Source organism: Meleagris gallopavo, chromosome 2 (genome assembly GCF_000146605.3).
Source record: "Meleagris gallopavo isolate NT-WF06-2002-E0010 breed Aviagen turkey brand Nicholas breeding stock chromosome 2, Turkey_5.1, whole genome shotgun sequence".
In the NCBI taxonomy this organism is placed as follows: domain Eukaryota; kingdom Metazoa; phylum Chordata; class Aves; order Galliformes; family Phasianidae; genus Meleagris; species Meleagris gallopavo.
In genome coordinates this window covers 7092398-7119492 of record NC_015012.2, presented here as the reverse complement: position 1 = coordinate 7119492, position 27095 = coordinate 7092398, and the positions used below count along the sequence as shown (strand labels likewise).

At 43.7% G+C, this 27095-nt stretch overlaps 1 protein-coding gene across 1 annotated transcript in view; it reads left to right on the top strand.

The window, feature by feature from the left end:
* Positions 1-26605, top strand: part of SLC1A4 (solute carrier family 1 member 4) — a 27336-nt gene extending 731 nt beyond the window's left edge. Inside the window, exons 2-9 of the mRNA XM_010706509.3 lie at positions 7-450; positions 7118-7160; positions 7905-7967; positions 13491-13657; positions 16977-17210; positions 18308-18502; positions 20102-20236; positions 22573-26605. Coding sequence (XP_010704811.1) covers positions 7-450; positions 7118-7160; positions 7905-7967; positions 13491-13657; positions 16977-17210; positions 18308-18502; positions 20102-20236; positions 22573-22807 — 1516 coding nt within the window. The 3' untranslated portion in view covers positions 22808-26605. The remainder of the gene's footprint in view (positions 1-6; positions 451-7117; positions 7161-7904; positions 7968-13490; positions 13658-16976; positions 17211-18307; positions 18503-20101; positions 20237-22572) is intronic.
* The last annotated feature ends 490 nt before the right edge of the window (positions 26606-27095 follow it).

The window sequence follows — 27095 nt, the reverse complement described above, 5'->3', positions numbered from 1 at the left end:
GGCGAGCGGCGGAGGGCGGCTGCAGGGCTGCCGGGGCTTCCTGCGGCGCAACGCGCTGGTGCTGCTCACCGTGTCGGGAGTGGTGGCCGGCGTGGTGCTGGGAGCCGCGGTGCGCGGCGCGGCGCTGGGCCCGGCGCAGGTGGCCTATCTGGCCTTCCCCGGGGAGCTGCTGCTGCGCATGCTGCGCATGATCATCCTGCCGCTGGTGGTCTGCAGCCTGGTGTCCGGGGCCGCCAGCCTGGACGCGCGTTCTCTCGGCCGTCTGGGCGGCATCGCCATCGCTTACTTCCTCGGTACCACGCTGCTGGCCTCCGGCCTCGCCGTCGCGCTCGGTTTCATCATCCGACCCGGAGCCGGCGCATCCGCCCTCAACGCGCCCGGCCTGGGGCTGCCGGGCAACGTGCCGGCCACCAGCAAGAAGACGGTGGACTCCTTCCTCGACCTCGTCAGGTAGGGCCGCCCCGCCGCCTCCCGCCCTGGGAGGATGATGACAGAGCCGGCGGTGTTGCACGCTGTCGCGGGGGATCCCCCCCTCCTTCCTGCTCCTCCCTCGCCGCTTGCCGGCCGCAGCGCTGTGTTAAGAGATGTGAAAGGGAGTGTAAGGCTGCATCTGCCCTGTGCCTGCAGATGCGGGGTTGCGCTCGGCAGGGAGCCGAGCTAAGTGAGGGCTTTTTGCTTTGAAGCTTTGCTGTTTCCACTGAGGGACTTACTGGTGCATCTGGGTAAACTGGCAGTATAAAAGGCTGTATTCAGAAATCCAAGTTTATGCCCTTTTCACCTCATAGAGAAATAAGATCCACAGACCCACCCAGTCGCTCATTGGCAATGCTGTATTTCATATCCATAACCTACCTCTCTTGCAGCTGAACCTGACAATTCTTGACAGACCACATTAAAGACAGTGCGAGTAGGTGGCCTGACTGCAAAGGTGACATGGAGCAGATAAGCAGTGTAGGCAGGTGAAGGAAAATGGCAAAAGGAGGAGTCAGAACGATGATGACAGCTGGGAAGAAGGTGACTGTTGTGGTGGCTGTCCCCGGTGCGTCCTAATGCAGCTGATGTAACTGGTGGCTCGTTTGCATGTTGCCATCCTGCACAGAGTAGGGTGAGAAATGGGACAGGTATGCTCCAGTGACCCTCTGGGTGTTGTGAAGTTGCTTCTTGCTCTGGTCTGTAAATGCAGATGGAGAGTTGAGTAGAGACTTGGGTAGAGCGTTCAGGTTGTTGAGTGATTTCCTTTGGAAAGCACAGGGCCAGGGGCCTTTCCTCAGTGTATGCATGGTAGCGACCTTTGAATTCAGCTTTCTCTTGGAGCTTTATGGATAGAGAGCCATCACTGTGCCATCAGCTCTAAAGCTCCTGTCTTAACACAAATCCCTGATGAACCTAGGGATGGAATGAGCTGTGTGTCTTTTGGAAATAATACCTATCTCTCCCATTAAATTCCTTCTTTCTTCTCTTTTTTTCTTTTAACCTAATTATTCTTGAAAACTGTGGGTATTTTGGTTTGAGTGCTGATCTCGGTTCTTGCAGCCTTGTCTTCAGTTAACGAGGCCTCATCTCTACAGGGCAGAAAAGTTGCCTTCTGAACATGTAGATCTTGCAGCATCCCACTCTGCTTTTCTGTTTTAATTTTGTTCCTCAATTTTTCTATCAGATACCAGGAAACTGTTTTCAGTTGTATCAGAGGCTCCCTGTGTCCGTTGAGCCTTCAGTGTTTAGTTCCTTTCAGAAAAAGATGGAAAGAAGGTACAAGTGGGCAATCTGAGTCCCACAGCCACACTGAAAACACACTAAACTGGACTAAGTCACAGCTGTGAGTCAGATAGTTACCTTGGCTTCTGTGGAGGTGACACAGGTTGTCCTTTCCCAGGATGCCAATCCTTTCTGCTTTTGGGAGGTTCATTAATGAACGACCAAAGCTATTGCTTTTCACTATCACAACGATGTCTGGAGGTCATTTGGTACTTGGCTGCTGCTGAGGTGTTGGGGAGGGCACAACACCAGTCACCAGCTAACATATTGTGCTTTATCAGAGCGCGGTGGAAAGAGCAAGAGCAAATATTTTGCAAGAATCTGTATTGATTTGTCCACACTTCTGATGGGCACTTGTCAAGACTGCGTGTTTAAATACGGTCAGAGTTTTGCTTTGGCTTCAATCTTTATTTGCTAATTCAATGAAATCGAACAGTTTTGCAGGAATTTCTGATTCTGTTCAAATTTCTAACAGCAGATGAGCCTGGCATTTCATCTTAGTGAGATCAGTGTTTTGATGAAACTTTGTACAAAAAGACTTTAGTAGAAAGTCTCACTCATCAAAAAGGAACGTTTCAACAGACTATTTTACAATATTTTTAATGGAAGAACAGGCCTCATACGGTGCCATTCTTTGCCTTATTTTGGGATGAAAATGTGTTTTGAAACCATGGGATTGGTTTTGGATTGCGAATTCTGTTTTTGTTTTTAATCTGACCCCTAGCAGTAACATGGTGAGCGGGACGGGCATAGCATCATTTGTTTTTTATAGGAAAGGTACGCGGAGGTCCAAGATGTGTGCCTCCTGCAGGAGTGTCAGAGTTTCTCAGGATGACAGATGAGTCTGCAGCATTTACATTTTATTGCTCCTTTTATTGCTCCTTCCTGCCCTTTCTGTCTCCCTGCCAGAGGTTACCAGCTGGCCTGCCAAAAGGAGTACCCACAACACTGTGAGCAAGCCCGTGGATTATCTCCTAGCCTGTCAGAGCCGGAGGGAAGGCACACGGGAGCTTGAGCACAAGGAAAAGCAGTGGCTGCGTTCTGCTGGCTTGGCTACAGAGCTGAGGGCCAGGATGGACCACAGGGAAGGTGGGCTCTTGTTCAGACATCAGTCACCCCAGTAGCACTTGCTGCTTCAAATCCTGGTTTTCCAGTGACTCGCCCAAAGCAGCATCCATGAAGGTGGTCTCAGAGTATGCTCTGAAGTCCTGCTCTGGAAACAGCAAAACTGTACTGTTAGGAAAGAAGGGGGAGATGTCAACATCGTAGTGATATCTAGAATTAAGAAATGGCTGGGAGCAGCTGCAGTTGCACAGAGACACGCTGACCACAGTACTGAGGCTGGGTGACTGAAACTCGGGGGCAGAAAAAGGAGAAATAGTGAATGTTACTGCCTGCCTTTGCTTCTGTCATTTTCTGAGCCTGGATCCTCACTCAAATTGTAGGGATTGCTGCTTCAGTTCTGTATGTAGTAAGCATTTGGCTTTTTTGTTTGCGTGCCTACACTGTGTATTTTTTTCTAATATTATTTGTAGAAAGTTGATCTTCTCTACTCCTTTCTTTTGTTCTTTGGTAGTTGCTTTTTACTACTGACTTGACCCAGTCATGCTTTATCTCCCAGGCAAAGTAGTTACAGACTGGACCCTTAGGGCAGAAAAGTATTAAATACCTGCTGTAAGTGAGTAACATTCTCAAGTTTCTTTGAGTTAAAGCAGAGGCACACACTCAAAAATAATGTACAAGCATAGTACATCCACACAGGTATGAGAAAAACAGATGAGAAAAAAACAATTGTATGGTAGTGAATGAAAATCCTGAGAAAGAAGGAAAAAGAAAGCCACTTAGTAGAGCAGTCCAAGCTGTGATGCGTTCTGGCAGATCTTCAGATGGCAGTAAAGTTGCTGTCTGTGGACTCTTACCACTGAAAAGACTTCATTGAAAAACAGGAGATAAAGCAGCACAGAATATTTTCCTAATGTTCACCTCATTTAGTCCAGACTTCCTCAGAAAAATGTTTTCCAACAGAAGACTTTTGGCCTTAAAAGTGGAACCTTTGTGTAAGAAGCAATAGAAGAGGAATGCATGTTATTTTAGGGTTTTGTTCTGCTCGCCTGGATTTCCCTTCATGGTTTTGCTGCCAGAGCGAAGCTGTTTGCAGAGCTCTAGCAAAAGAAACATTTAGAAACAGTGATTAACAATAATCCCTTATACATGCAACAAAGGAGTTCCTGTGCCAACTTTATTCCACAAGGTAAGAAAAAGAAGAATTTGATTGTAACATCAAAATTGATAAGGATGGAAGCTACAGCCTCCAAAGTGAAGCTGCACTTGCACATTTGGGATATATTGTGCTTTGTTACAGAATGGTAATCCCATTTCCCCTCTGTGAGTGCTCTGGCATGGCAAAATGTATCCATCTTTAGCATTTATGTATGCTATTCTTTACAGTAGTCAAACAGAAAATATGCAAATCCTGAAACTTCTGCAGCTGGTGCTGTTGCTGTATATGGTTCCTATTTTAAGTGGATTTGAGATGGTGCTTTCCTGGGTGGTGTGGGCAGTGTGCAGGTACGTGGAGATCTTGCCACCCAGCCCAGCTGCTGCTCCAGCCCCAGGATGCAGCTGTTATGTATGACAGCTGTCTGGTGGTCTGTCTCTCTCTTTGGTTGCAGCTCAGAGGGGTTGCACAGTCTCCCTCTATCGCGTACTTCAGCGTTAGGCTACAAAAACTGTTCTTGTCTGTGTAGGTGATGCCTAGAGCAGTGGGGCAGCCGAGGTGCACACTGCCATGATGTCAAGCCTTGCTACATTGCATCATTCTGCTTCACTCTTTGTGTCACAGCCTGATCCCAGACCCCGTGCAAGGCTCCTTATCACACAGACTCAGGGTTTCTGTATGGGTGTGCTCTTGCAATAGCACAAGTCTGCTTTGGAGAGCTGGCTATGTTCTTTAGCATGGGGCACGGCGGTGGCAGGATTGCAAGAAACAAGCAGCAGTAGTCAGTAATCCTGTGATAGAACCATGCTGATTTCTTTCTAACTGGCAAATATCTGCATTTAGTTTGCACACCCAGTTACACACCCTTTCTGCTTGCTGGTTCATCTGGCCAGGAGGATGTTTGCACTTCCCTGTGCGACTCCTGAGCTCACCTGGGGTTGCTGACTGTAGGGACAGAGGTCTGGTTTTCTGTGGGGCTGTGAGCTTTGCTTGGCTGCACATGCTGGGTGAAGCCTGTGGGCACAGATGAGCCCAGGCAGGTCAGCAGCCAGCACTTGGCTCTCCCCGAAGCCTGCGGCATCCTGGCCCCTGTTTTTAGGCACTGGGGTGGTGTTCTTGAACAAACCCGTCTTGGGCAATGAAGCTGAAAACCTGTGGTCTGACTCACCTGTAATTAAGGCTTAATTTAATTTGCACACTAACTGATCTTAGTGAGTGATGAGCATAGTCTGTGCAGGACTTGTGCCTCTGTGATAAGCCGTTTATTTGTTGATTGCTTTTTATGACCTGGAGCACCTTTGTTAAACTTCAGAGTTTGAAACAAAGAGGAGCAAACTTGTTTCTTTACGTGTCATTGTAAATTAGTAGTCAGGTGTGCTTAAAAGCTGGGCTGGACAGAACACACGATGCAAGGGAATCTTTGAGTCCTCCTGGGCTGCTGAACCAAAATGCAATGATCAGTTGTCAGAAATGCTTATTTCAGTTCTCAGAAACAAGTGCAGTGAGCAGTGCTCCAGGGATAAAGCAGAGTGACAGAGATACGCTCATGTTTGTATAGCATTGTGCTGCTCTCATTGGAAGCAAGAACCTGCCCCTTGCCTTCATGTAGCAGGGTTGCTGGCATCGCTCAGTATGTGCCATAAGTATATGCTTGTTGTTCAGTCAGTGTTTAATTACTGGGGCCCATGCCTGACATACTGTGTAAATTATGGGCTTTTTGATTCCTCGGCCACATGGAAGCACTGGAGAACCATATTGTTTAGGCTTTGGGGTTGCTTCTTGTGGTTTGGTTTTGTCAGGATGGAAATGCTGATTTTAAAAAAGTAATTTGATTTCTGCTCGTTTTTCCGTCTCATATTTTTTTGTCATCTTTGCTCCTTCAAAACCCAGACTATTCTCAAAGAGAAGTAACCACCCTGATCTTGAAAAGCTGAAAGGAAGTATTCTGATTTCTTTTTTTTTTCCCTAACAACATATTTTCCTTTCCCTTTTTCTTTCTTGGGGGGATTAGCAGGACAAAGATTGAAGGGAACTCAAGCTTTCTTGGAGGCTGTTTTTATGCAGTGCATGGAACAAAGGATGAGAAGAAGCTTCCCTCAATTCTTTTTGCCACAGGTGATAGGCTGTAGGTAAGCTCCTCTGTTTTCTTATCAGGAGAATTCACGTGCACTCTTATTGCACTCGGCTGGCAGCATTCTCAGTTCTTAGCCCCAGAATTCCTACCCTTGCCACGTGGGGTCTCGTTTTCAGCCCAGAGGTGAGCAGCTTCCCTTCTCACTTTGCTTTCTGACACAGCAAAACAAGATGCTGTTTGGCCAGGGGAACACATGCTCTTTACCCATTGCAGGGGGGGGGAAAGGAAGCAGCGCAGTGCAAAGGACTGGTGAACTATAAAATACAAGAAGCCAGCAACTTTTTCCTTATGTACCCCAGTTAATAATTTTTTTTTTTTCTGTCCACGTTGCACCCAGTGTAAGCATTTGGCAGGTTGCACGCTGCCCTCTCTGACCTGATGCTCCATTTGTGTTTGTATGAAGGCACTGCTGAATTCAGATGTTGCAGCTTTCCATCCCAGCTGCCACTGCTTCCATCCGTGACATTTAACTGCTTCAGTGCTTGCAGACAGCTCTGGCCCCTGGCATTGTTCTGCTTTGGCTTGGTGTTCAGGGAAGCCGACCTTGTTGTGTTGAGGGCTTAAGCTGTCCTCTTAGTTGAGCTGTGCTGATTGGATTGTCCTTTGTGGTCATGCTGTGGGCAAATGATAATCATGCAAGTAACATTAAAAATCTACCTGACCCTGAGGGCTATTAGCTGTTGCTGCAGCTGGTATGGCTAAGCTAGGTTGGGTAGCCACTGGTTGATGTGTTTATATAGCATGGTGTCTGATTGCCTCTGATTTCCAATCGAAATGGGGGTGTGGAGGCAAGTAGGGACTTCTTGTGTGAGCAAGAGGAGATGTGGAGATCTTACATTGCTGGAGAAGAGGCAAGACATCTGCTCCATGCTGCCAGACTGTCTCCTGCAGTCCATAGCTCACTAATGCCAGTGTGCTTCTTTTTGCAAAAGAAATTTCTGAGAGTAAAACACCTCAAATTCATTTTAGAAACTGCAAAAATATTTCATTTTCTTGTTTGTGTTTTACAGAAACCTGTTTCCTGCAAATCTTGTTGCTGCTGCTTTCCGAACGGTAAGAAATGTGTGTGAATTTTGGATGTGAGGTACACTGCAAGCAGACCAAGTGACTTTTGCTATTAAAAAAACGAACAAAACAAACCAAAAAACACACAAAGATGGTGTAGAAAATATCAAAAGTCATACTACTTCTGGTGGGTGGGACTGTTAGAAGCACCTGACGTAGTAATACATAGGAATTCCACAGCAAGTGGCGTGATTTTGAACAGTACTCCTCAAGAAAAGGCAAATTCATGGCCAGTGTTTTATAGGTCCACCAGAAATGTTCTGTAGGCTGCTCCACTTTGAGAACTGCTTGGGACAGTGATGGCAACTCTCTGCTTTGTACCCAGTAGCTTACACTGTGCCATGACTAGCTGGCAGAGCCATACATGGCTGTGTTTTTAATCTCTCTCTTGCCATTTCTAGTAGTGAAATAGTGCGAGCACCACTTGCCTTCCACAGGAGGCAGTGCAACAGCATGATGCATGAGCAAGAGCAGGGTAGAGGAAAGGGGAATCCCTTGGCTGCTGCCCGAACCTGGGAGATCAGTGGTCGCAGGGCACTTCTCTGTCCCCACATGGTCAAGGAGCTATCACTCTCTTTTCTTATACAAGGCAGGCTCATTTTTCCACACTGTGATTTCCAGCAGAAGTTCCTGATAGTAACCTCCTTTTTGTGAAATGCTAAGTGATGCAGTCATATTAATAATCTGATCAACAAACACTGAGGTGTTGTTTTTTTTTCCTTTTTCTTGCAGTATGCAACAGATTATAAGATAGTGCTGAGAAACACTACCTCTGGAAATGTCACGTTGGAAAAGGTAAGGTCACTTCTTAGTGGTTTTTAGCTGTAACATTTTGCTACCTCACAGTCTTAGCAAATACTTTTACTTGTCTGGAACTGAGACACACACACAAGTCAGGTGAGTTACCTGCAGTCAAACAGGAAAGCAGTGATGGATAAGAGAGTTGGACTCAACTGAGCTGGTGCTGGATACCCGATTTTAGACCATGCATTCTTAGACTCAGCCTCACTTGATCTCAGTACTGATTAGTCCCTCTGACTAGAGTTTCCTAATTTTCTATAGCCTTGAAATTAAGTAGCAATTAGGCTGACTGAATGTGTCCTTTAGACCTTACTCTCCCTTAATAATTTACAGAAAATGACCTTTTTTTTTTTTCTTTAAAGAAAGGTAAGTTGAGAATTTTCTCTTGGTGCAGAAACTGTGTGTGTGATTTTTAATTAGTAACAAGTGGTCTGAAAGGATACAAGTTTTAGACAGAACATCAGAAGTAGGCTGCTATTGCAGTGTGGTGAAAATTAAACCTAACGGACAGGATCGTGTTCTGTATGCAACTCATAGGACTTGCAGTGGTGATCTGCAGTCTGTTAGTGGAATCTCTCCTAAGCACAGGGCCATAAAACATCTTTGTTATTGACCAGAACCAATATATTATAGATCCAGTAATAACTACATTCACTTTACAGACAGAGTGCTACAAAACTGACCCAGTATCTTGCCTGTAGTGTTTCACTTCACTCCAAACAGGCTTATGTGGGGTTTTGGGGAGATAGAACTGTGATGGGAAATGGCTTTTTAGGGTATTTTATATCTCTCAGATTCAGTCTGACTGTCTGAGACACCAGATATACTGCTTTATTTTTATTATGATTTATAAGTCTCTAGGGCAAGTCCTCTGTAGTGTTTGTAGTTGTCATGTAGGGGTTCAGATGGGGCTTGCCCTCTGGTTCCACCAGTCTATGAAGAAGGCAATTTGTGCACATCCAGAGGGACTCTGGAGCCAATCCCTTGGTGCAGGAGATGCTGGCCTCGTTACCTTCTCTCCACGCATGGTGTGTGAGCAGGCAGTGCAGAGCAGTGTGTTTCCCAACCCTGCTCTCAGCTCATGGGCTGAACTTCTCCCTGTTTTGTGGCCAGGGTGGTAGGTGGCTTAGATGGCACAACAAGAGCTGTGCAGGGGAAAATCAATCCTTGCTTAGAAGCCTGCTATCGCATGGTGAGCGGTCTCACTGGGGAAAAAGGCAGCTGCATCTGCCCAGGCTCTGTCCATGCCTGTAAGATCACATTAGCCCAGATCTGCACGCACTCCCTCTGCCATGGGTGTGTGGGAACGCCTGCAGAGCAGCCATGTGACCCCAGAAGCACACTTTCTCTTCTCGTGCTATTAAACCCTCAGGCAGTACATGCCCATGCAGCCTCGTGCTGCTAAAACCAATTTTGACATGAAAGGCTGTAACAACATGCATTTAGGCAAAGTGTGGTTGCTTACATCATGGATTTATTGTTCATTTAAGCAGGAGTAAAGAAAAGGTGAATAAGACTCTCGTTCATCTTCAGTGTAAACTGAAGATTAGGCAGAAGTTGTGCTCTTGCCAACCGAGCACAGATCAGGGCCAGCCATATTGATTGGGCACAGGCTCATCTGTTGAGCACTTGTTAAATGCTTTGGGAAGTTGTAATTTATCCTCAAGAGATAAGAATCTATTTCTTGGCAATTTAAAATGTAAAAATCTTTTTTCTGTTTTCTTTCATTTTTGTATTTACCTGACTAGTTTGATGCAATACCACAAACGATATTGTGACTTTGCCTCAGGTGCTTGCTTTTGCCCATGGTTATGATGTAAATGTTATTTCCCCTATTACTTTTCCAAAACTTTTTTCAGTTCATGGTGTGGAACCAGATCTGTACTTTAATTCCAGAAGATGCCTTCCTGTCTCCAGGAAAGAGTGAACTGAGAAAAAAAAAAAGAAGCATCACCTCAGTTCTGTTAGCATCAGTACTGCTCTGACTATGTTATTTATGGATAGATGAGAATTAAGTTTGGAAGGGAAGAGTATGGTTTTGGGATAATACTTAGTTTAACTATCATATCCATAGAATCTGTGTTGCAGAGAAGCAAGATGAAAATCCTATCTAATGTTTTCTTTCATCAGTGGAGTATTGGATCGAATAGGGGAAATGTTTACCCTTTTCCATACCAACGATGCATACATAACAAAGTTTTCTATTGCTTTTTGTTGTTTTTTTTTTTCTTTTCCTACTAATAGGCACTGCCTTCTGTTGCTGATGATATGAGTAGAGGGGCACGTAGATTCTGCTAAGGCACATTCTTTTTTGTTGTTTCACATGCTCCCTCATGTTTACCTAGCTTTTATGGCTACATCCTCTCTCCAGGAGGCCATGAGAGACGCTGAGTTCCTCCTGTGGCAGTAGTAAAAATACACAAACTGCTGGTTGCTCTTCTTCCTCACATCACATGGCTGCAATATCTTTTCAGCCACCTACTCCTGAGTTGGCTCAATGTCAGCAGTTGTTTCCTTAATATGCTTTTTTTTTTTTTTAAGTAGCTAAAAAACAATAGGATCTTCAGAGGGATTCAAGGACCAGAAGAGGTCTGTGAATCTTTCTACTAGGACACATAATTTCAAGCAAACAATAACGTGTTCTACAGTTTACCCAGCAACAAAGCTCTCATTAAAGCTGTTTTTGTTTGATGTCCACGATGCTGCTTGGTTTGGCAGCTCCTTTGCGGTGATGGACTCTTCTGTTAGAGTACAAAAAGGCTGTTCAGCATCTGCCAGTTTTTGAAGCTGGGATTGAGAGGATCTTCCGCTCAGGATTTACTGCTGGATTTCTTCCACCTTTTGCTGCAAGGAGGTGAAATTCCCTGAATACGGTAGATTGCTCCTGAAAATTCCAGGGCACAACTTCTGCCTAAATTTGCAGAGATGGTAGGTGATGGGGAGTGCTGTGTGTTTTAAAGAAATTGGCTCAAATGAGAGCACGACCTGAAGGTAGCTTGGACACAATGACAGTGAATAAAGTGAACCAACTAAGAAGTTTTTAGTGGCTGTGCACAGAGTCCTTTCTCTTGTCACCAAGAACTCCTTGGTCCCCAGATTGCAAGAAATTGGCTTCAAAAGCTTGTAAGTGTGAGTGCCTGGAGAAGAGCAGTAGCAAAGACGGCAGTGCTGGGTGGACATCAGACATCTCTGAGGACAAGAGAGGACTAAACTCTGTGTCTTCGTTTTAGAGAGTGATGAGGTGAGGGAGTTTGAGATGAATTGCTCAGTTTATGTACAGTAGACCACTGTGAATGGTAAGATGAAAGGTGAGAAACTATGTGTCGTGGCTGTATCTAACTGGAGGTTCTGTTCCTCACCCTCCTCTAGCTTCCCAAGGCAAAATTTGGCAAGCCTTTGGCTCTAAAGAAGGCAGAGTGACTGATGCTTGTGGGAACTGAATGAGCCAGAAGACCTCTGAACTGCTCTAATCAGGGAAATGGTGTTCCAAACTGGGCAATGAGGAGCTCTAGCTCAGTTCTGCTCTGTGTCCCTATATGCCCTACACAGCTGGTGGGAAGCTGCCTGATCCTCTTGCAGATTGAGTTGCTGTTTAGCCTTGTTCCTGGGATCAGAGCTTTGAGAAGTCCAAATGGTAGTGAGTTGCTAGGCTCCAGGCTCATGCTGCTGCATTTAATGAGCTGAGAGAGCAGTACTCCAGCAGGAGTTTAAAGGGCAGAGATGCTTTGCAAAACATCGGTATAAGTAGTGTCATGAAATTCTCTGCTCTGGTAACATCCAGGTCAGGATGCCTGGCACTTTCAGCAGCTTGAAACATTGTGTTTGTGTTCCATAGCAGGGTTGGATACTGACAATTGTTTTTTTTTCTAAACTTCTCCATGAGAACCAAAACAAAAAGACCATTCAGTGTTTTTTTCTTTTGTAAAAACATTTTTTTGAGGTAGAAAACAGTTGGATCCATTATGGTGACATTTTATTCCTGGCAGGGGTTTTCATATTAGCCTTATATCAAGTGAACCTGATATAGAACCATTAAGGTTGAAGAAGACCACTAAGATCATCATATCTGACCGTAACCCATCCCCATCATGCCCACTCAGCAGCAGTTTAACCTTCACACTGGTATGTTTTTGTGTGTAATTTATGTTTTATTCCCTTCTGTGCAGTTCCTTGTTTCCACCTGTCACTTAGAGACAGTTGAGTTCAGCAGTATATTTCCAGTGAAAGAGTGATCTCAGGCACATTAATTTTATTCTGATCTGTAGCAGATCAGGATCCTGAGTTCTTTACTCAGTATTCATTTTAGACTTTTAGCTGAGAATGCTCTTCTTTCCTAGTGTTGAGTTAGTGTCTATTTTAACTGAAGCACCAAAGCTTGTCCATAAGCCTGATCTGTTTTAGGAGCCCATCCAAATAAAACAAAAAATTGACAGGTAGAGTTTGTACTGCCAAGTTGGGGAAAGAGAGTGTTGATCAAAGCAATTGTATTTTTATGAAGCCAGGAGAATGCTCACTCAGTTCACAAGATACTGCTTTGCCAAACGAGTCCCTGTCCTTCCTGAGAGACAAGCTGTGAGGAGCAGTGGAGCAGACTTGAGTAAGCTACATTTTGTGGATAGGTGGATCCTCTTTTTTTATTCCCTTGCTTATACCATACAGCTGTGTGATTTTAGAGAAGGAGAGCAGTATCTCTTCTGTGTGTCTCCATGGCTGACACGGATGGATGAATGAGCTTTACCACAGTTTCCTATCTTTCTGTGCCTTTTTTTTCTCCTTCTCAGTTCTTAATGTTGACTGTTTTCTCGTGGTTTTCACCTTGGTATGAGTATTGCACTAAAGTAATGGAGCCAGCAGTTTTTGAAAAGATTCCTCTCAGATGTGTCAGGAAAATCATAGGGTATTTGGAACCAGACCACTGAAAGCAGCTCTCAGGTACAATTTGATATTCTATGCAGTAGAATATCATAGTGCCTACAACAGCTGACACCTGGAATAAGCAGAGTAGGAAGTCAGCACAGCCAGTATCTGCCATCTGCACCCACAGTATCTCACAGACTCATCATCGTAGGGAAACTGAAGAAAGTTTCAATCTTCTAACCACTGTTCCACTTTTACCCTCTATGTGTGTGACTGGTATCTGTATTGTTTCACATCTGCAGTGGAGCTTGTCCTGAGCAAACTGTGAGGTTTCCTATTCAGCTTACTGAGAACACATGCATTGTATTAGAGTATAAGGGGAGGTTGTGGCAGGCCCTTTCCCTCTTCAGTAAATCCATGCCAGCTGGAACTAAGGAAGTTTGTACTAGGGATAAATCCAGATCTTGTTTGGTTCCCTTCAACTGTGTAATGCATTTCCATTCTGCAGTGGAGAGCTGTCTTGGGTAAAATGCTGTCCTTCCCAAAATAGGCTCTGCATGTTGATTTTGGGTCAGCTAACAGAAACAAAACAAAGTGGCTCTTTTGTTGGGGTTTGTGCCAGTCTCACACCTACCAAGCCTTCTTATTTTGCCTCTACAGATCCCTGTTGGTACTGAGATTGAAGGGATGAATATCCTGGGACTGGTGCTCTTCGCTCTGGTTTTAGGAGTGGCACTGAAAAAGCTTGGCCGGGAAGGAGAAGATCTCATTCGCTTCTTTAATTCATTCAACGAGGCAACTATGGTCTTGGTTACCTGGATTATGTGGTAAGTGGGACTACATGTACATGTGCAATAGAATATTATGCTTAATTCAGGAATCTTACAGTTCATCCATCTCTCCAGCTTTTTCATATCAGATCCCTCACTAGCACAAAAGCAAAGGTTATGCTGTTACTCTGTAAGGTATTTTCTACTTGTTTCTGACCTGTAATTAGATAATTATGCCTAGCTAGGGTATCAGATAACTGCTAAAAATCCTGTCCTGAACTCCATTTTTATTAATTAGAGTAAAGAAGACATTTTGTTTCAAAACAACATAAGCCCGTGGCTAGCTGCCATTGTGTGCCTAATGGTGTGGGGTTTCAGTGAATAAATGAGGTGTGAGCAAGGGAGGAATGTAGCCGTGTGAAAGCTAGGGATGTGTGTGATGGGAGTGCATCTGCAGATGTGGTGCAAAACGTGGTGCCAAACTGTACTTGCAGGTTCATGCCTTAATTTTTCTGTTGGTCAGATGGTTTCTTGTACTGACCTGAAACATACCCAATGAGATTGGAAGATAGCCCCACTCGCTGTTAAATAGTTTGAGAAGAACTCTGCCAAATGCAACAGTACAGAGTGCCATGTGTCCACTTGGATCACAGAGTGACTGTGAACCTAAGTCCCTTTGGTTCCTAGGCCTAGAAGGGGAAGCAGCAGCAGATTGTCTCCATCCTCCTGAAACATTATGGTGGATGCTGGATATTGAATGTCCATCATCGTTACGTGCAGATCTTTAAGTCTCCGTTCCTCTTCTAAGATCTTGTTTTTCTGGGTGAAGCAAGGGCAAGAGATATTAGCAACTGACTGCTTGTTTCTTGCTTGTGTTTCTCTAAGAATGCTTCTCTAAGGACGCTTCTCTCTTTCTTGCTTCCAAGAGTAAGTCTTTTCTAAGACTGTATATTTTGTCTCTTGCCTGTGCTTGAGCAAATCCATTATTTCACTCCCTTGAAGGCCAGACACATTTATGTTGGTTTGGCAGATCTCAGTTCCTATCATCCAGCAAAAGCTTGTATGTGAGCAACAAGGGAACACTGAATTTTTTCACTAGGCAAGAAATCAGTGAGTTCAGGCCACCTGAGCTCTGGAGCAGGACCACCCCCCAGCCTCCTGTTCGGGTTTTGTCTGTCATGTAGGGTGAGTCTAGGCCTCCGAGCAGTAGTGTGGCTCTTGAGCAGGTGGGAGGTTCTAGATTCCTCTTGTGGAAACCAATGGTACTAATACATCATATGCAAAAGCAAATGTTTGTGAGAACAGTCGATGAACAAATGAATGATAAGGTATTTATCACTCTCTTTTTAAAGCTACGTTAGAGAAGCTATGAAGTTATCTTAACAAAGGGTATTTTCTCTGTTCTTCGTTTCTGATTCCAGTAATTTTCCTCCAAGAAAGAAGCAGAAATGTTTGAAGGGAAAAAAAAAAACACCAAAAAAAAACAAAACGGAGTTTGCACAGGCAGATCTGTTATTTGCTACCTAAGAGTCTGAAAAATTTGAAGTGTAAAAGTAGCTTATGTCTCTTAAATGTAATTCCTTGGACACTGAATGCTGATAAGAGGCAGTTCTTGTATTCAGCTGATTACAGTGCTAACGCTTCAAGCCAATCAGTTGGTATGTAATCCTTTACTTTGTGGATTACTGGGGCCACAGCTGCCTCTCAGCACCACCATAGCCCTTACTGCTTCTCTTTCCTTCCTTAAGGTTCCTGTGTCTTCCTGATAGTGATACAAAATATGTCAAACTGCATGTACTTCCCAAAGGATACTTTGGAATTGGTAAAATCGTACCACCAAGAGGGGAGGCTAACAGTGCTCTTTTGTAACCCCATTCAACAGCCTTTCTTGTCCTTAGCAGCACTTCGGTCTTAACTTCCATCTCTCTTCTCCAGTCTCCCTCTTCAAAGGGAAGGATCTAGCCACAGGTTCAAGTTCAGCGTTCATGTTTACAGAGCTTGTACAGGATTGGGGCTCAGACAGACCTGGCAGATCTGGCAGAGGCTGAGAGGTGAAGTGTGACAAGTCCTACCAGAGATTCGGCCAGTGGAGGCCAGAGCAAGGATGCTCACACAGAACTGGGACAGAGTGAGGTGCAGAACAAAGGAGTTACAGACCTGCTGAGGTAGAGGCAGGCTAGGAGTAAGTGGTTGATCTTGGCAGTCTGAAGGTTTGCATGTTTCCAAGTCTTTAAGTGCTTAACTTAAACCTTTCATTTGTTCTGATTCCATGGATCTGTCTTGCTGAACATAGGAGTTGTGTTATAGGGAAGAGTGGGATAAAAGCATTCATTCTTGAGATGTGCAAACGAATCTATTGCAGCTGTGCTTCTAGGACAGGGTGTTGGAGATCTAGCTGACCTTTTAGCGTTTCTTAGTCTTAGATGCAGGAATAGGTAGTGGTGCTCAAACATAAACTTTCCAAGTACGGCTTTGAAGGAAATGACTTGAATCTGGAGTGATTTCCATAATTTGCTTAGTAGCTGTTGTGCTGCATGTGCAAGGGCAGTTCCAAGCCAGAGGTGTGGCAGTGGCAAATGCAGCCTTTCCCCCTGGAGCAGTTCCAAACGTTTCTGACAAAGGAAATGTCAAACAAATGCTGACGTCCTGAGACATTTCTAGATAGGAGAGGTGGAAAAGTGCATACGTGGCTGTTGACTTGAGGGAGGCACTGGAAGCCTGGTCATTGGACTTAGTCTTGCAAATAGCCAAGTTACTTGCTTGCTTTGTCAAGCGCATCAGCAGCCTTTAGCTGAGCTCTGCAGTATGGCTCACTGGTACAGGGATAGCTTTTTTTTTTTCCTGCACAGAATGTGTTGGCACCCAGTATGCCCACCATTTTAATGACCTAACTTCATACTTCTGCTGGTGGTCACAGACTGCATAATATGCCACTCTTCCACTCCTTTCTTTGCTCCAGTCACATGCTTCTTTTTCTTTCCTAACATCTGCCTTCCCTTCAATAGCGACCTTAATTTTGGAGATGTGCCTGCCTTCCTCCCCAGTGCACTAAAAGACCACCTGAGTGTCATGTTCCAGTAGTTTCAGCCAGCATTTCTACTTCTTGCCTGGATTTCTTTTCTTCATTTTCCTAGATAGCTCTTTGAGTATCTGGGAGATTTTTTTTTTTTTTCCAGTTTGACTGTTTACCTTTCACCAAGCAAACATGTAAAAGAGGCCTTCCAAACTTGTATAATCTGAGTGTGTGGTAAGTAAGGTGCTGACCCTCAGTAGGAGTGGCATGTTCTTTAGAAGAGCATTATCTCTAGAAGGGGGAACTTGTTTTTCAAGGTTTTTTTTCTTTACACTTATTGACAGACTGTACTTGTTTATGCAGGTATGTACCTATTGGTATTATGTTCCTTGTTGGGAGCAAGATTGTGGAGATGGAAGATATTGTGCTTCTGGTGACCAGTCTGGGAAAATACATCTTTGCCTCTATTCTGGGCCACTTCATCCATGGAGGGATCATTCTGCCACTCATTTATTTTGCATCCACACGTCAAAATCCGTATCGTTTTCTCTTAGGACTTATCACACCATTTGCCACTGCTTTTGCCACTTGCTCCAGGTGGGTGTTTCTTTGGGGAATATATGTGTCTGGGAATATACATTGCAATTGTCATTATAAACTGCTTATATCTTAATACCAGAATGTGTTTAGTTTTAGGTGAAAATATTCCTAAAATTGCAAAAAGAGGCAACTGAGCATAGAGTCTCACTGCTCTCAGCAGCCTGCTAGACAGGAAACACTTATAATTAGGTGTTGAAAACAATTCCTCAAGATATTGATAATGTGTAGCATGATGCTAAGTTGGAAATTTGGGGAAGAAGAGGTGAAAGCATTTGTCTTAAGATCTTGCCAGCTTTCAGTTTTAAGCAAGGGGTCAGTAGTGAGGGAGTTTGTCCTGAGAAATTTAGTTATCCAAGTTCAACAGAATCTGGAACAACTTTAGCCTGATTTTTGTATGAGCAAAGCAGGTTTATTAGCTAGCGTAAAGTGACTTAGCATTTTTGATTTCAAAGATCTGGCCTTATCAGCTTTTATTTGTTGTAAAGAAAGATTGCCAAATTATCAAGCATGTCATTTAACCTTTTCCCAAGAGGCTGACTCTGGACCAAAGATCACGAATGTATAAATGAATATATAAAAACATTTTGAGTCATTTCCAAAAGAAGCAGACACATGACTGTCACAGGAGCTGAGTTAAATGTGAAGTAGGAGAGGGTTTGTGAAGGAAGCCATACAATTTATAATGCAAGAAATAAATCCAGCAGTGATTGTTTCACTTGCCTGTCCATTTGAGAAAGTAATAGTACAAGACCAAGAGATTACTGTTGCAACAGCTGTACTTATATTTGCATGTATTGCTGTGTTTTTTGTGTTTTGAGACCTTATCAATCCACAGCTGTGTTACGCTGCATACCTTTAGGTCATGAGTTCTTGCATCTTGGAGATCAGAGTCCTTACCAGCTATTTCTGTTTAGAAGGAGGTTCTGCTCAAGACCAACGGGGGGGACATAGCTATCATGAGTGAGGGACTACAAAATGGTATCACCATCCTGACACGTTGTTGTGCAGCATGTTACAAGTCATGAGGCAGCGGACTCGCTACTCAGCATCCCTGCTGCTTTATGTTTGACTTCTTTCTTGCTCTGTTTTTCTAGCTCAGCCACTCTCCCATCGATGATGAAGTGTATTGAGGAAAACAATGGAGTCGACAACAGGATCAGCAGGTTTATCCTTCCTATTGGCGCAACTGTGAACATGGACGGAGCTGCTATTTTTCAGTGCATGGCAGCCGTGTTTATTGCTCAGCTCAACAACGTCGACCTCAACGCTGGGCAAATCTTTACCATTCTGTAAGTTGCTTGTTATTGTAACCACATCCTTCTGGCCCCCAGATGCATTAAAGCCTGTGGTCTCCCTGTTAATAGCTAGCATTTATAGTTTGCATTCCATGTCTCTGACTTAAAGCTTGCAAACTGCTATGAGGCATAATGATAGGGTGATTAAAGGATGGAGTCTTTCAAGCTTTATAAGATTGACTAGAATCTCTGTTTAATAAAAGGTGGAACCTGGGAGGAGTAATGAAATTATGAAACAGACTTTGAACTGTTTAAAGCTGCTCCTCACATTGAATTCCTCTCCGTACTTAAGGATCTCCTCCCACTCCACTTGCCATTAAGCTGGGTAATTGTGGCATGCTGCACTACCAAGAATGCTACCCTCCGGATGTCCTAGAAAATCCTCCTGCCAGCTCCCCAGTTCCTTTTGTTTCAGTTTCATACTCAAGACACTGCTCCTCCAACCTCTCTGCCCTTACTACCACTTTATCACTGGTTTCCCAGGTCAGACCCATGACCACCCCCCTTCTGATCATTATGCTTTTCCTCATTGTACCATACACTGCCTTAGTCCTGTTCTTTCTCTAGGACTCTCCTGTCTATGCCTGGAGCATCCTTGCAGGTCCAGTGTCCCATGAATTGTACCATCCTCTTTTATTCCCTGCCCAAAATCCAATAAGTGAGGATCTTACAAGGAGTTTTAATCCCTCACTGTGCCAAGAAGTTATAGGCTCTATCCACCATATACCTTCTCACATTTTCTACCTTCCCCACCCAGGTTTTATTTTCTTCTTTACTGCATTTCTCAGTACGTTGTTTGTCTATTTAAGGCAGGGCTGGAATATTATTTTCTTTGCAGATGGCCAAATTAGCCTTTCATGTACTCATAGTGAGTCAAGTGTTAACACAAGCCTGAGAATTATCCAGTGATAGCTCAAGGGAAAAACAATTGCAGACATCTTCACATAGAAAGGTGTGTGATTCATGTCTGCTGCATGTGCACTGTGTAAAGATCTGTTTGAATGCAGGTGAGACACAAGGAAGGGACAGTATTATTTGTATGCATCTATGGACAGCATACTTGGACTTCTGAGACCAGCTCTTAACGCACATCAGTCCTCCTTAGCACATAGGTTGTCATACCTTGGGCAGAGCTAGAGCTTCAGATTAGTCCTAGTTCAGCAGTTGTGCTTCTTCCTGTTGTGAAGCTAGTCTGGGATACTTTATCCTCTGCATGGCACAGTTCACCTTTATACATTTGGGGAGTAAAGAAAACATGTATTCAGCATCTTGGAAACAGATGTGGTATTAACATAGTGAGAAATGATTTGGGTTTTTGTTTTTTGTTTTTTGTTTTTTTTTCCTGTTCTGAAGTGTTATTAAAGACAGAGCTGTTACCTTGGTAGCTGCCGTGGATGCCTGCTGAGCAACTGTACTCTATATCCATTATTATACCTCAGCAGGCAGGAAGGGATTTGCCTGGGAAGCAAATGATCTGTGTGTCCCTTGCTGTGGAGTTTGTTTACAATTCCTAAAGCAGGGAAATGTGTGACGTAAATGTAGAAGAGGAGTGCTGCAGGGCTCGTACTAACCAGAAACAAAATTGATTTGCAGCGTCACGGCAACTGCATCCAGTGTGGGTGCAGCTGGGGTTCCAGCTGGAGGAGTCCTCACCATCGCTATTATCTTGGAGGCCATTGGACTTCCCACCAACGATCTCTCCTTGATATTAGCAGTGGACTGGATTGTGTAAGTACTTCAGACCACATGCATGTGCTGTTACGTGACATGTTCAGCTGGAAACACGGTTCAGGATAGTCCAAGTGTGGTATAAAATAAAACCCTACTAGGTGTGGCTTTCTGCAGGATGGGAAGCTCATGACAGGTGATAGAAAATGGTAAATATGGTGGTTCCTACTCAATTAAGTAGTTAGTGTGCTAAAATCCCTGTTCAGTATTTTTTACTGAGCCTTTATTGAATTCAATTTCAAGTTTCAGTTCCCTCCAGAGGATTGTTAAGTTTGTTCAAAATATTGCTGGAAATTAGTTGGATATGAGGAAGGAAGGGAGAAAAGGAAAACAGCCTGAATAGTGATGGAAAACAGATGTGTGAAGCAACCTTCATCAGAAGCAGTTGCCAGCTGTTGTTTGAACTATAACACTAAAAGACCGGTCACAGCACCAGCACAAGTGTCAGAGCAGGGCAGGTTTGCAGAGGGCTTGCAGCACTCATCACAGCTGTGTTTGGTGTCCTGGCTGGAAGATGTTTCTGGGAATCACGAGTTCAGTACACAGTATTACCACCTTTCCTTTCCATCTTCTGGAAAAGGTCTAGGAAGTTAAACCTTTGCTTGGTTCCTTCACCTTTTCCAAGAACCATTTTCCTCCTTGAAATACGAGAGATAATCTCCTTGCCTGGCTCTGTTTGGAAGAGCTTATTTCACCACTCATTTTAGTTATGTCCTCATTAAAGCCTAAATTTACCTTCTATATCACCTAAATCAGATTAAGGAAACCCTAGAAAATTTGCTTTAAGTACTGGGGACCCAGCCATTAGTACATGATGAGAGTAAATGCAACATGCGGATGATTTCTTACTGCTTATATGAGCTCTGTGGAAAAGGGGCTCCCAGTTCTTCTCAAACAAGCCCTATCTGTCTGCAGTCTCTAGAAATACTAGGAAATTGAAAGTCTGTAGAATACTGAAAAAAAAAAATCAAAATGGAAAGGCTCATCCAAGCCCTCAACATACCTGCACTTTAAATGCTGGTGAATTAAGCTTGATGTGATAATTTAAAAACATACACTGCCTTCAGACCATCTGGTTGGGTAGTGAGCTGCAAGTGCTGGTCAGTAACGGTCAGACAATCTGAATCCCCCTTGGGATTTTTTTTCCACTTACCAGTTTTTGGGGGCACTTCCTGATTTAGATGTACATAATCTCTGCCTCTCTCTGTAAGGATGGCCTACTCTCACAGAAGACGTGGAAATTAGGATGTGTGAGGGCAGTCTTGAGTTTCCAAGGCTGGGGTAGATGGCAGCTCTGTTACCTCCTTCCCTTCCTACACCAACACACATCTATGAAGCTCATTGCATAATTCTTTCTTGCTGTCACCACGTGGGGATCAGCCACCTTGGGAGAGACAGGCAAAGCAGTGGCCATCCCTTCATGTTCCATCTTCCCGAGGGATACAGTGCTAGCTGTGCTTTCCATAAGCTGTATGTACTCAAAACTGCATGAGTGATGTTTGCAGCTTGTTTCTGTCTGGATTGCCCTTAGCCTGTGTCACGCTGGCTGCTTTCTTTTAAAAATATGTAGTATCCCTCTGTGGTCAACAGTGTTGTTCTAGTCCAGGAATTCAGCCTTGTGTTAACAAAAATGGGGAGGAGAGACAGAAGAGTCCTTTATCTTGTTTTAAAGCCAGACATTTAATTACCAAAGAGGATCACAGTTACAAATCAAGCACGTGCTGAAGTTATGCTGCAGAATGACTAGCAGAAATCCCAAGAGGCACATGAAGAAATTGTTCTTTGAGTTATAACCTTCCTCTGCTCAACCCTGAACCACACTAGTATTGCACTGTGGGATTAAAGATAGGAACATATGCTTGTAGTGAGAAACCTAGGGAACACAGTCATTCTCTGCTTTTGGAAGGACACTTAAATAGTTAAGATACTAGATTTTTCTATAGTTTAAAAAAAGAAAAAAAAGTTGAGTGCTATGAATTATCTTCTGGATAAGCCTAGAACTTGCATTTGAAACGTGCTGGCCTGGAGAAGGGGAAGAAAGTGGGCTGGGAAAAGAAGGATGTCTTAGAAAAAGTAGTAACATTACAGCAACCTGCTGAGAAACCAGATCCAGCTGATTGCAAGAGTTGGGATGGCTTGAACCAGTTCCAGTGCACAATCTTGATTCTGAAATGGGAATAATATTTCTGTAGAAAATATCTATGGGTAACAACATCTTCCTTCTCTAGGTCCATTAGCATTGGTGGATCTGCAGGGAAGAATTTGGCCCTGCTTACTGTGTTGTACCATCTTAAACTAAAAGGCCACTTTGTTTGTTTGTTTTTAACCTTAACCAGGGACCGAACTACCACAGTTGTGAATGTGGAAGGGGATGCCCTAGGAGCAGGTATCCTCAATTACCTGAATGAAAAAGAAAAGAGAGAAAAAGAGCAGGAGCTAAAAGAAGTCAACGTGGAAGCAGTTGCTAACAGCAAGTCTGAAGAGGAAACGTCGCCTTTGGTAACCCACAAAAAACAAGTCTCCAACACAACCAGTACAGCAGACCCTGAATCTAAGGAATCAGTACTGTGAACTAGAAGCTGCTGGTCAAACACGTCTTAGAGGTGGACCAGGGACTTGTTAATGCACCTAGACGTTTGCAGTGCTAGCAAGGGCTGGGCAGCTCTTGAAAATTTTCAGTTCCAGTCTGTTTTGAAATTTGCTGGCTTGGGGAAGGGAGGGAGGTGGGCTGGGAAGAAAAGGGGTGATGAGAAAGAACACACACTTTGTAATAGTATTTTGATAACTCATATGTATACGTGTATATGTGTGTTGCACGTACACACGCATACATGTAGGTGAAAGCAGTGCCAATTGAAACGTCTGGTTTTACAAGAGATCTGTTAGTAAAGGCTTAATTGGGTTGGATATGGGGAAGCAGCCAACCCAGTAAGTGCTTATGGTAGGGAGAAATTAGTAAGCTTATTGTGCTGCTGTTTGAATGGAGATACTGTTCAGAAACTCCACAGTGGGTAAGAATGTTTCTTCAGTTTAGTTTCTGTTCTGGAAACTCTTACTGACAATTACACACACAATATGGAGCAACGTTTTTCTCCCACTCCCCTTCCTCTCCTGTTCTCTGATCACTTAAAAACATCAAATATAACCTGGGAAGTAGGGTGTGGGTTTTTTGTTTTTTTTTTGTTTGTTTTTAGTGTCATATGTGAATAAGTCACAAGGAGGTCCAAATCTTGTTCCATTTCCCTGCTACATTGCAGTTTTCTTGTCTTTTGGTAATTCCCAAACTCTGGGACCAGACAAAGAAGGTATTTGTGCAGATCAAGGGCTGGCTTTCTCCTCCCCTCTTAGCAAGCTGTTGAGAAAAAAAAAATCCAGAGGAAACACAAATTTTGTTAAAGTAATCCCTCTGGGGCTAAAAAAAAAAATGTGGAGTCTGTGCCAGTATAAATATCTCTAAAAGAAGCTTGTCTGTGACAACATCAAGAAGTCAGTTCCCTTCATGAAAACACACATGCACGTTTGCTAGCACGCCATGTCCTGCTTATGTTTGTATAATGGTCAGTCCAAACAAATTAAGTCATATCCCTTTTCCAGCAAAATTCTACAGGGAGAAAAAAACATGAATATACACGTGGGAACTGACAGCAGGCAAGTCTGATTGTTAGCTTGAAAGGGGAAAAAAGGAGGTGAATTTCTAACCTGATATAGTTCAGTGATCTCTGAGTATTGGCACAGCTGTATGCTCATTCCTGCTAGGAATTTGGTCCTACTATAAATACTTTTGGCAGCAGTTTACATTTAATTCTAGGTGGTGCTGGGCCAGGGTAATGCTTAATGGCAGATGGTAGCCTTTGCTTGGGGGCTGACCCAGGTGCTTCTGGATTCTGACTCCACCTTTTTCCTCTACCGCATGCTTCCTGAATTTGCACCCCCCCCCAGACCTGATCGAAGTCCAGCAAACATTGCAAAACTCCTGTTGATTGACATTTTGGTCAAGAGGTAGTTACAAAGTGATGGCTGTGCATATATGCTAAGATTTGCCCTGGCCTTGTGGCACTTTCCCTTGGCTACTTTAACAAGGTGAGTGCATGTGGTCAGTCCTCCACACTGTTAACTCAGCAACATATATTTACACTTTGTTTTGCTATACAATAATAAGTCTCCCCTTGTTTTTTTTCCCCTGTTGCTTCAGAGGAAGCTGTCTTGAAAAGGTATCCAGTTGCTGATGTTTATGGTCAGATGGCATTAGGAAGAGGCAGCTCCAATTTTATAGCAGCAGCAGCAGCACCAGCCTTCATTTGCAAAGCATCTTTCCTGGCAAAGGGACTCGATGAATTTTGCTAAAAGATGCTCAAAATGAGATGTGGCCACCTCTGAGGGAGAACACAGTGAGTGTGTCATTACTGGCTGTTTATTTGTGTGCAGCAGCCCTGTGCAAACAAAGTAGGTGAGGGTTAGTCAGCCCTCTGCAAAACTGCAGGTGGAGTTTCTTTTTAACCAGTTTATTTATAATCATGTCCACAAAATTTGATCAGTCCTCATCTTGTTTTAAAAATGGAAGGAGACAGACATTGTTCCCTAGGGCTGTCCTCTGCCTGCTATTTAGTATTTCATTTTTAGCAGATCAAGACCTGCTGAAACTTTGCATTTCCTCCCATTAGAGTCATCCCAACTCCTTTCAACTCAGGAAACCAGAAGCAGGCTTTGTAGCTGGCAATGAGAGTCCTCAGATGAAAGGTATTTTGAAAAATGTTGGAGGTCTTAAAAGAAAATAATCAGGGTTCTCATCAGCCCTCTCTTTTATAACAAATATTTAAAGTTTCATGGAAAACTTTGACTGTACCAGAACGCCAGAAACCGTGGTTTTAAAACAGTACATGGATGTTTTGAGGGAACTGAAAATCACAACTGTTCCCTGCAGGCTGGGTTCTGTAGTTGGATTTTTATCTCCCATCAGACATTTAGCTCTTTTGATGCTCTCCCTCACCATGACACATGCAGTTCAGTTGAGGTCATGAGAGCAGGCAGCACCCAAGTGAACTGTCACAGCAAGATTTGGGGAAGTGAATTTTCTCAGTTTTGATTTTTCACTCCAAAGCTGATGTTGCCAACAGATAGAAGTACTCATAAGGGGTTTGTCCAAAGGCTGGGCTTCCTCACAGGCACCACCACCTAGCCACTGCTCTGCTGATATTCCTTCCCTGTGGTGCTGCCACTTGATTGTACCTTGTCCCTCAAGCAGGATGCTGTGGGATGTTCTTTCTGACGGTAGATCCCAGAAAATGATTAAATTAAAGCCAATTATCTCAGATTTATCTTAATATTTTTCACTAGCAATGCAGAAAGTAAACATCTTTGCTGAAGAATGCCTCTCCCAGTCCCCATTAGTGGATTGCCATGTTTTGCATCAGTGTGAGTGTGTAGTCCCATGTAAGGCTTGTTAGCGCATTTGGGCTTAAGGTCAAGCATTCCCATAGCTGGAATTTAACAAAGGAATTTTAACACTCCTCCTGGAAACAGGTGCCATAGGGTCTATATGAGCCATTAAGTATTCAGGGCCAGTCTTTTTAACCTGCCACAAATCTGTAAGGCTACAAAAGCTCTGCTTTAGACTTACAAAGCTGTCAATTCTTTTGTTGTTTGCACACAGTGAGAGGATCCCACAGTTTTCTATGGAAACACAAATGTCAGGTAGTGACTGCTTTTCGGAATATCTTACTGGTCTTGTTTGTATTGTCTGTGTCAGAAATTACATTTCTTGTTTTTCTATGATGTTACCATTGCATTTGATGGCCATGCCATGTCTTCTAGGGCTCTCTGCTTCACTTCAGATTAATTTTTCATAAGGTACAAATGTAAAAGATCTATTACTGTACTCTCTTGGACTAGTTAAAAAAAAAAAAGTAAGATACATACCAACAGCTGCTCTTGTAACAGTGTGAATACTGATTGAAAGCCCAGTGAGACAGAAGACTTGCCATTTGCTTCCACTGGTCAAGGTCTTCAGGTAAGGTCACTGGGAGAAAAATAGAAGGGCTGTTGAAGGTTATGCATTTTTCTGTGCTATTTGGATGCAGTCCTCGACCTGCAGTGTTGTCCTGGGATCTTCCTATTTCAGGTCCCCATGCAGCTTCATACCAAGAGGCCGCAAGCTGACCAAGAAGGTGCTGCTTGGCAGCGGCACAGGTGCAGCTAGTAACACCTGCTCTGTGCTTACCCAGGTATTCCATGAATCTGATGCCAGTATGGTACTGAACTCCAACATCTGTTGACTAGGCATATGTTTGAGTTCTCCCAACTTGACTGTAAAATGGAAATTTTTAGTCAGTTGCTTTTGATTTCAGGAGGAAATAAATTCAATCTAGATAATGCTGGTTTTCTTTTTTGGCTTTAGTCTTTCTTTTGGAAAATATAAATGCTTTTAGTCCCTTCTGGTGCTTTCCTTAAGGTATCCACATTCCCTGGAGATAGTGGGCTGCCATTGCCTTTCCTGCTGCAATCCACAGTCATTTCACTTTTAGATTTCTGTTGGGCATATGATTTGGGTCCAGGTGTTATTTTTCCTTCTTAATAGTTGTTTCTCATAAGAGGAGCTCCAGTCACATCCTTTCAATGCAAGGGGACTACTAGAGGCATCTCCTTCTGTATAAAGTTGGTTACCACCATGGAGGCCTTTGTGGTGTGCCGGTGAAATGGAACTGGGAAAGAAAATTCTAGTGCTATTAGTCAGAAAGGGTGGATATGCATACACAGCAAGCTGTGGTCAGAAAAGCCTCTTCGTCTTAGGAAAGTAGGCTACAAACAGCTTGTGTCCTATCCTCTAATACTGTGATTGCATTTTGGGAGAAAATTACAGGAG